Source organism: Styela clava, chromosome 2 (genome assembly GCF_964204865.1).
Source record: "Styela clava chromosome 2, kaStyClav1.hap1.2, whole genome shotgun sequence".
NCBI classification, from domain to species: domain Eukaryota; kingdom Metazoa; phylum Chordata; class Ascidiacea; order Stolidobranchia; family Styelidae; genus Styela; species Styela clava.
The window spans coordinates 21,687,901-21,698,340 of record NC_135251.1 but is presented as its reverse complement, the minus strand read 5'-3'; the positions used below and the strand labels follow the sequence as shown (position 1 = coordinate 21,698,340).

Below are 10,440 nucleotides of genomic sequence, written 5' to 3'. Positions count from 1 at the left end.
CGACACGAAAGGTAATCGTAATGAAATTGATTTACAAATTCATTCCTATAATTTTCCTCAGCTAATCGTGCTCAGTGATCGCATGATAATTTTTGAGTTTGTGAGATCGAGCAGTTCTCGATGTCCACCAGATCGCAAAACATGTAACATGTAATAATCACACCAATATCATAAAACTTACTTTAGTGGTGAGAATTTTCGTTTCGTGGCAGAAATCGGTACATCTCTAGTAAGTAGTCCTCGGCCGTAAAAGCAACGTTTATTTCCTCACACGTAAATTTGAACGGCGTACATCGCTGATTTCGTCACAACAACTCTAGAATGCCTTTTGTGCTCTCGTTTGACATTTAAAAAGCAACGTTTATTTCCTCACACGTAAATTTGAACGGCGTACATCGCTGATTTCGTCACAACAACTCTAGAATGCCTTTTGTGCTCTCGTTTGACATTTAACTCTCCCACGGCCAGGATCACGAGGATGAAAGTAGAACTGCGCTTTCTCGGTTTGTAATGGCAAAACGAAAAAAAGTATTCTCATATAACGCAAACTTTTTAAAGCTCGGATTTACATCAGTTGAAGTAAATGGCGAAGTCAGACCACAATGTGTGTTGTGTTTGGAAGTGTTAGCTCACAGCTCTTTGAAAGAAACTAAACTTCCACGGCATCTTGAGTTGAAACATGCAACATACTGTGATAAAGATCATGAATTTTCTTTGAGAAAAGAACTGCATGTCAAAAGAACACGCATTGATCGTCCAAGTATTTGGGGAGGAGTAACCTACTCTCAGAAAGATGCAGTGCGGGCTTCCTTTTCAGTTGCATGGAAAATTGCTAGAGCAAAAGCTCCTCATACAACAAGGAGAAAAGTTGGTTAAGCCAGCAGCCGTTGAAATGGCCAGAATAATGTGTAGTGAGGCCATTGCCAATAAACTGGCAATGGTTCCGTTGTCAGACAACACAATCAAAAGACGAACAGAAGAACTATCAGTCGATATTTTACAGCAGACTATTGCTGCTGTTAAGCGAAGTGGGAAATTTAGCCTGCAGTTGGATGAGACAACCGATATAGGGAACGATGCACAACTTATGGTGTTTGTACGTTGTCGTGCTACCGACAACTATCTGGAACATTTCCCTCTTTTGTCGTCCGCTTTCCAAAAATACCACAGGAGAAGAAATATTTAAAGAAGTGGATTCTTTCTTCCAATAGCATCAGCTTTCGTGGACTGATTGCGTGTCTGCTTGTGCTGATGGGGCTCCATCAATGATGGGTATTAAAAAACGTTTTATGAGTTTCGTGAAAAAGGAAAATAATGACAGTTTAATTGTTCATTGTTATCTTCACAGAGAAAACTTGGCAGCGAAAGAGATTCAAGAAAATCTGGCCTCGGTGTTCAAGGAGGTTGTATCTGTTGTTAATTACATAAAATCCTGCCCCTTGTGCACTCGTTTATTTCGCGTGTTTTGTGACGAAATGAGAGCTGAACACTGTGGACTTCTGTATCACTCGAACGTCCGTTGGCTATCGCGAGGAAGAGTGCTGGAAAGAGTAGCTAACTTACGCAGTGAAGTCGGTGCTTTTTTAAAAAAACAGAAGCATGAACTTTCAATGCGATTCAGCGATAACGAGTGGATTGCAAAGTTGGTATTCTTAGCAGATTTCTTCAACCATTTAAATCAACTAAACACCTCTATGCAAGGATCAAACAAAATACTTTTGGATGTGTCAGAGGACATTGTCGCATTTAAAGCTAAAATACAGTTGTGGGTGCATCGAATGGAACATGGAAAGATAGCCGCGTTTCCGACTTTAAACGCATTTGCAGAAGATGAAGAATTTAATTTCCACAACATCCGTCCAATATTTCTCGAGCATCTTTCTTTATTTCTTTCCGAGTTGGATAGATATATCCCTTCACACGATTATAGCAGAACGTTTAACTGGGTTCGATGTCCTTTCGAGGTGTCAGCCCTACAGGTTCACCCAGAAACGGACTGCATTGCTGAACAACTGGTAGAGCTGCAAAGTCGACAGCTATAGAGAAACAAATTTAAAAAAGTTTCTCTCACACAGTTTTGGGCGGAAGTACAAACAAGAGAACCTAATCTATCTGATCTCTGTTGGCAGGCAACCAAAGCTCTTTTACTCTTTCCAACAACTTATCTTTGCGGGCTGGGTTTTCAGCCCTTACTATGATAAAAACCAAGTATCGTAATCAATTGCAACCAGAAGATGACATTAGATGTGCGTTGACGAATATAGGCCCTTATTTAGACAAACTAGTAGTGCAAGTTCAGGGACAAGGTTCCCATTGAAATTTGTAACTGTGGTTAATAAACTGATTTCGTTAAAATTCTGTTGTTTTTGGTTTTATTGCTTCTTCACATAGAGTTCGGTTACACAATTAACGCGCCTTGAGTCCGCGAAGACTTCCGCTGGTGAGAAAATAGTCCGCGACCAAAAAAGGTTGGGAAACGCTGCGCTAAACTTTCGTGTTAAAAATGCTGTGGTATTCGAAAGGAAATTCGGATCTCGAACATCCGAGCGTTTATATTGCATTATATAATTGAATAACATGAGCTGTATGAATGCCGTTTTTCGTTTAGTAGATGAAAAACAACAGGTATCATACGATAGTACGACTAAAAATTGTGCGGCCCGCTCACTCAGCGGTGACTGATGAAGTGGCCCGCGGCAGCAAATGGGTTTGTCACCCCTGCTCTAAAACAACGCGCGCGCTCAAAATTCAACTCTGAAAGGCTCTTATATATAACAATGCTTTTATCACTAATAACAAAATATCTACAACCTCCGAAATTTCCAAACACCCCTCTAAAATAAAAGCAGGGGGAACATTGACTACTGATTTAAACAAGCAGGAGTTCTTAAAAATGCCGAAAAATAGGACCTATATCGGTGACTACATCGTCAGTTGAAAAAAAACGCGCACGCTTAAAACTCAACTCTAGATGGCTCTTATGTACTTGATTTCATTACTTTGAGAACTATTCATAACTTTAGGGGTTATATATTTAATACTGACCTATCACATGTCCGCGACTGTCATAGAATAGCCCTGTAAACGAAACAGAAACGTAGCATCTTGACGTCTTGATGACACGTGAACGGCAAGTTTACTGACACGAGTACACGACTCAGGTCGAGGCAGCGTTGATTACCGAATTGATTACTATCCCGCACTTTGTAAAATTTCGGCTCCACTAATCAACGCTCGTTCCTACTTTGTCTGGTGACTATTACCACGCCCGTTTTCTAGAATATTCGGTTTTGCCAATCAAGCCTCATTTCCACTTACTTTGATGACTTTTACCCCGCTCGTTTTTTTTAAATCTTCGGTTTTACCAATCAACGCTTGGTTCTACTTACTCTGATATTTACTAGAACAGCGGTTATTAAACGACGGGCGTGAAGCTAATCAAAAATAAAAATATTTGTTTGATTTGATCTTGCCCGCCCTATTTCGGATAATCAAACTCCGGAAGTGTGTATACCAATATGGAGGTAGCTAATTTTGTTCGCCTACCTTACATAAAGTTGTGTAAAGGGACTGAAACCTATGGGCGGGTGAATATTCACTTGGCTAACACTGACAGTCCCCGAACTTAAATAGAACTAAAGTGAGAAAAATCGAAATCAAATTATGGCCTAACCCCAACCTGGTACACATAATGCGGGAGTACCCACATTTCTTTATTTTGGATATTTACGTTCCATCCACGTTTTCGTTCATTGAATAAACATAGCCTACTTTCGTTTAACTATATATATATCTGTTAATTGTATATTATTGTTAACTAGTAATTTTTGAGGTGGGGCGCGAGACTTGACAAATTCCTAAAAGAGGGCGCGGCCCAAAAAGTTTGAGAACCACTGTTCTAGAATGTTCGGTCTTACCAATCAACGTTCAGTCCTACCAATCAACGCAAAATTTGTAAGAGCGAGAGTGACAAATCCGTGGTTGAGAATGGCAAAAATTAACGTCTCCAAAATTACGATCCGGAATGAAATCCTTAGAAATAGATCGTGAACAAAAATTCGCTTCCCGCCACAATAGTGGTTGCCACATTACTCTATGACGTCATTTTCTCGTAGCGAATGAAACAAAACTATGGAGATAATTATGTGTGCGAGGGGATTGCTGCACTCCTCGCCGCCGTAGGATGGTTCACGTAACTGCAATGCCCATATGTTTGGACGTGACCTGAGATACCAATTACTCTGAAAATACAATGCTCGAATACACGGAGTAGTATCAAATCTTTTGCAATACTGGTTCATTATCAACCAGATCCCCAATATGTGATCACGAACCATGGCAAGGGGCGCGATTATTAATTTTGATGACGTCAACACTAAACTTTGAAGTAAAATATGAATCCCATATGGTCCACAGATAGTTTTGAAAAACAAAAACGCAATAGCGATTCATAGTTCTATCTGGAGTCCAACAAGATTTTCTGGTTTTCCAGTCAGCAAAAATAAACTGCTAATAAAATAACCGGTGTCAGTCCTTGGTACAGAAAAAAAAATATTCCGCGTGATTTTGGTTAGAAATTAGATCAATAAGAGGCACTATATGCCCACTTCTTTTAATATGTCAACTTTTGAGTTCCTCTCACTTATTGGGAATTATCACAAACTCAACTCTTTTAGCTCATTTCGAGAAGCTTGTACCCCATACCTTACTGAGCAGAAAGAAGCCTTTATCAAATACAGCACAATTGCAGTCAAATTATGTATTGTGAGAATGTTTCAAAAAATGTACAAAAATACCAAACAAAGCGCATATCCTTCGATATTTCAACAATTCAGACGTATAATATTTCGAATTGGTTTTTGTTTTTTTAAATCGATCAATGTCAACGTCATCTCGAGGAAAATAAACTTTTCAAAGAAGCGATTCTCGAAAGCATCCCTTTAAAATATGTTTATACGCTATGTTTGGAAATACATACGGCCATGTAAAACCGTGCTGCTACTGTTTTGCCACAAATAAAATTGAATCTATTACGTCTCCCCTTTTTTTCCCAGTGTGTCGTATTGCTGCCTTTATAGGAGGTTTTCCAGAAATCGTCCAAACAAAAATGTAATTTTTCAGAATTAAAAAAATGCACGAGGAACATATAATGTTTATTGTTATTTTATAATACCTGTAACTTATTCCAAGTGTAAAAACGTTCAGTATCAGTGTATGCAAGAGTAAAAAAGATAATTGTTCAATTATATAGTAAATTTAGTACAAAATTTACTACAAAACCACTTTTACCTATGATACATATATATTTTTCATAAAATTACCGGAATATACACTATGTTGGTATTATATATGTCCAGTTCAAAACGTGCTGCTACTATTCTGACATGCGGAAATCAAATCTTTAAGGTTTCTTCGCAGCGACCGTATTCCGTCATCCCTAACCTGACACCACGGTACGGCCGTATTTCGTCACCCCTAACTTGACTCGATGACCCTATTTCGTCACCCCCAATTTGACACGCAACGTCATTTCGTCAGCCCTATTTTGACACCCCCAATATGACTTTTGTGCTACCACCTTTGTAAACCCGTTACAAAAAGTCATATTTTTTTTTAGCAAATAAACTGATTATTTTTAACTACTTTCTAATTAGCATTTTAAAATAATGGTTAAGTAATTGTCTATATTGTGGTATATATTATATACTCGTAGATAATGAACCTAAAAACCTGAAGGTGCATGATCTACTGAAAACACATGCTTAAATATTCGTATTGTTAAATATAACACAGGTTCAAAATAGATATTCTATAAAAATGCTGTTAAAAAAATAAACACAAGAAGTATTTATTGAAGAAAAAAAATTACTGAAATTAAACTCAAATTTTGCAGTTTTTACATCAAATATTTCCAAATGGCGACCTGATTGTTATCAATTTCTTTATCTGTCCTCTCATTACTTGTACTTATGAGAGAGAGAGATAGAGAAAGAAAGAAAGATTTTCCATTTTATTTCCAGGAAACAAAGTTGAAAAAGGACAATAGTAGGCCTACAGATTTATATGAAAATACAGTGCAGTGGATGACGCAACAATTCAATTCCCAGATAAACAATTACAAAAGGAAAATTACTACGATTATAAAAACAAAAGAGCTACGCCCCAATATATGAACATGTTAGACACGAGCGAATCAGTCGCTACCGGTACCCTCAAAAAGCTCTGGTTCCAGTAGTAAGAATTTTTCAGAATCACGCGGACTAAAATCCGTGTTCCCAGGGATAAAAAATAATACAGCGAAATTTTGGACGAAATATCAAATTTCATAGAATTCATACAAATTGTTCCAGTAATCGAACAGAAAAGCGATTTCTTCATAACGATACCAATGAGAATACAAATAAAAACAAGATAGAAATGCTCAAATCTATGGACACGTTAATCAAAGCAAAGCAGTCGTTTTGCCATGAGCTTGTGCCGTTTTGCCATGAGCGTGTTCTCTCATCCACGACGAATAATGTAATATAAAGCATACATATTCGCTAACAAACACATTTCATGAAGTGTGGTGAATAATCCAAATGAAAAATAATTCAAGAACAATAAACAATATTTCATGTCACACAGACCTAATAGACTGGGAAATATTGACCAATGGTACAATTTTTTCTATTTACATTTTGCACCAGGACCAGGGTTCCCAGACTCCAGCGATCAAAAAAAGCCAAATCAAGACATAAAAAAGCCAGCAGAAAAAGCCAACAATTTTACGTACGAAAGCCCCATGATTTGTCAGATTTTGAGCCCTTGGAAACGTACTGATGAGAGAAAGAGAGAGATTTATTGATTCGTCAACCAAAACAAATATAAATATGAAAGCATAAATACAAATAAATAAACACTGTTTATGGTAAAGACTGGAGGGAGCGATACGACTATAGGGAGATGTGGTGCGGTCTTAGGGATAAAGACTGTTCACCCTAATATTCAAAGTTCGATTCCCACGTTATTAATTTCACGTGTTATGGAATGTGACTCCAATCTGGATTCCCTCAGACGATAATAAGCACACGATGATGATTGTCGACATGTTGTATATTATTGAAAAGATGCACGATCCAAATTCCAAATACAGATAAAATTGTAAACACTTAATTCTTAATGCAGTAATATTACGGTCAGATCACAAGTCATATATCAAGTGAAACAAAAAAACACAATATTATAGAGCATTCTCGGCAAACCGGAAACGATACGTTATCAAATTGGTCGAAACGAGAAAGGCAATACATGGAGCGAATGCATTATCGCTGTTGCGAAACATAATGCGGCCTATTTTGTGAAATATTACATGCTATTAATATGAAAGGGTTAAATACATTATAATCCATAGTTACACAATGCACATTCGCTACACAATTCCCCCTCGACAGTAAAAAAAATTAACTTGGTAATTTTTTAAATTTTGTAGTCCGGTCGCCGAGAGATGAAAGTCTAAAAACACAAAAAACACGAATCAATAAAAGGTACGATATGATGAATAATGGCTAAGGTATACGGGAGAATATACGTCGTTTACAAGAGCAAGAAAATACGTGAGAGAAAAAAAATCAAAAATACAAAAAAATTTCAAAGGGTCTCCGTGGTGCTTTGAAATGTTTAACATTTGAAAATGAAATTGTAACGATACATTGAAACAAAATGGCGACGATGTACCGGAAGAGACACCTTAAAATGTAAAACGGTTCTGATGTTTAATGAAGAGACTGAGAATGAATAAAATGGCGGGTTTCGTCCTAAAAATTGCATTGAAATTGATTAGATGTTTAAGGTCGTAAAATTGATGTTAGAGGTAACTTGAACAAAATAATAAGGAAGAAAAATCCTGAAAATTGAATAATGAGTGATTTGAAGAATTATTGAACCATTGAATCCTTGAGATTGAACCTGGATCAAATTCTGTATGAAGTAAAAGACTCATGATATCTAAAAACAACAATTGATTAGTAACAAGGAAATACACACAAAAGAAATGAGAATACGCAAAATTTTTATTTTGATGGTTTTGTAATATTTATATTTTTATAGTGAGGTGTTTTTATGTTTATGATGGATAATAATAAGAAAAAAGATAATAAAATACAAGACGATTAAATTGATAAAATGAAAATAAGTAATAACGAAGCGATACATTGCGAGTTACACACCATATACCAGTGGTTCTTAAAGCATGGGTCGCGACCCAAACATGGGTCGCGGAAGGTTTAAAAATGGGTCGCGACAAGGTCGTTAATGCAAGGGCAATCTAAGAGGAGACGGACGAATTTTCAGATTTCCCAATGTTTCAATTTAGCTTCTAAACTCTGGTATTTAAAAATAATGGAATATAAAATTTCATTCACGGAAAGAACTGTCTTGAGCTCATTGTTACATCACAATTCTGATATGCCAGTCACGTGTATTATTTTCATGGTATCGGTAACCATGCAACGTTGTGTTGACCGCGTGGAATGTCGTCTTAGTGGATTAAAATAACCAAAAATGGGTGTCTTTTTGGTATTGTAAATTGTAATAGACGACGCAATGAAAAAGCTCGCTTCTCGACATTAGATTATTCAATATCTAGAGAAAATGTGACTTCATCTCGAGGCACCATTTACCGCGAACGAAGCGGTGTGTGCACATTTGATGAGTAAAAAGTTGTATATTGCGAGAGATACCGAAGGCCAGCTAGGATGTCGTGTTTGCGACGGACAGCGGACGCCTTTCTGCTACAATTCGCGACAAGGCACTTGTGCGAGCGAGGATATTTGGCACTGACGGTTATCAAAACTAAGCTCGCAATCGCCTCGATACCCGTGACAACTTGCGTATTGCGTTATGTAAAATAGAGCTGTGTATTGAAGATATAATGAAAAGGAAATTTCAGTTTCATCAATCTCACTGAGTCAATGGACTGTTTCTAATAAATAGTTGTCTGTATTTGAGTCAAACTGTACTAACATTAAAAACACATTTTGCGTTATTTAGGATTGGGTCGCGAGTATTCATAAAACTCAGATTTGGGTCGCGCTCGAAAAAGTTTAAGAACCACTGCCATATACCATTTGCAACGTGCGTCGAAATCGAGTTTCCTTAATAGGGTGTGGATAAATCGAAAGGTTTACGGTCAGATCACAAGTCATATATCGAGTGAAACAAAAAAACACAATATTATAGAGCATTCTCGGCAAACCGGAAACGATACGTTATCAAATTGGTCGAAACGAGAAAGGCAATACATAGCAAACATAATGCGGCTTATTTTGTGAAATATTACATGCTATTAATATGAACGGGTTAAATACATTATAATACATAGTTACACAATGCACATTCGCTACACGACCATACGGTCATCCAAGTCAGCTCACCGTACCTTTGACGCTACCGGTACCTACGCTTGACAAAGCAGGAATTTCGTTCCACACCACCGACGTTCCATGAGCGTGATCAAAAGAACAACAAAAAGAGTGACAGCACAAAAACAAATCCAATACGTGTCATAAAAACGAATCCCACAGTGCTATCAAGAATATTTGAAATAGATGAATGTAATAGCCTTCTAAAGAATTTTTTTATCTTTAACCACTGAAAAGAGCAATTGGTCCAGTAATCAAAAAGAAAAGCGACTTTTTACGTTTTCCACAAGGTGTCCAAAAGTGTCAAAGAACAACAACAACATAATATTAAAACGATCGTTATGTTCACTAACTTGTCCAACAAGAACAACAAAAATTGCAAAACGATCGTTATGTGCACCAACGTGTCCAATTTACGTGCGAACTTGATCATTTCACATTTTGAAAAAACTACACACACGTGAGCTACTTGATCTCAAAAATCGGTGTGTCAGATAATTTGCAAAAATCCATTGACAGTAACCAGCAATGCTAACCGGTTTGCTGATCTCAAAATTCCGTGAGACGGTTCTATAGAACCAGTGCGAACAGGATGAATCCCACAACTGGATAAAGTGCGTAATAAACCGACATATTTTAATAAGTGATAGGGCCTACTACCCTCTAGTACAGGGTGGTCCAAACCCAGGCCGGCGGGCCACATGTGGGCCGCCGCGTCATTATCCGTGGCCCGCGACTCATTTGCGCGAAGGGAAACAAAAAATTGCACTTGGAGTTGTTTCATCTTGAAAATAACCAAAAAATATTTTAAAGTCACTGAATTGAGTAGTGTTATGGCTAGCTGAAGCAGCTAGCGTGGTTAATTTATGTGCTTAGGTAGACTAAATATTTATCTGGCTTTCCATTTTTTTGTTCGGGAATATATGCTAACAAAATAAGCTTCGTAGAAAAGTAAAAATCGAATATAAAGAATCTATAAGCCTAGGTTGGCTACGCATGTAACTGAATATAATTCCTGTCGGATCTTTTTTGAAATTTA

General features: G+C 37.3%; 1 protein-coding gene across 1 annotated transcript; it reads left to right on the top strand.

Annotated features, from left to right (window-relative positions):
- The first annotated feature begins 510 nt into the window (after positions 1-510).
- Positions 511-876, top strand: LOC120328420 (protein FAM200B-like). The gene has a single exon (XM_039394900.2). The coding sequence runs from the start codon at positions 511-513 to the stop codon at positions 874-876; it is 366 nt and encodes a 121-aa protein (XP_039250834.2).
- The last annotated feature ends 9,564 nt before the right edge of the window (positions 877-10,440 follow it).

Excerpts from the sequence above, each read along its gene's own strand:
- LOC120328420 (XM_039394900.2), top strand. The coding sequence starts at position 511 with ATGGCAAAACGAAAAAAAGTATTCTCATATAACGCAAACTTTTTAAAG.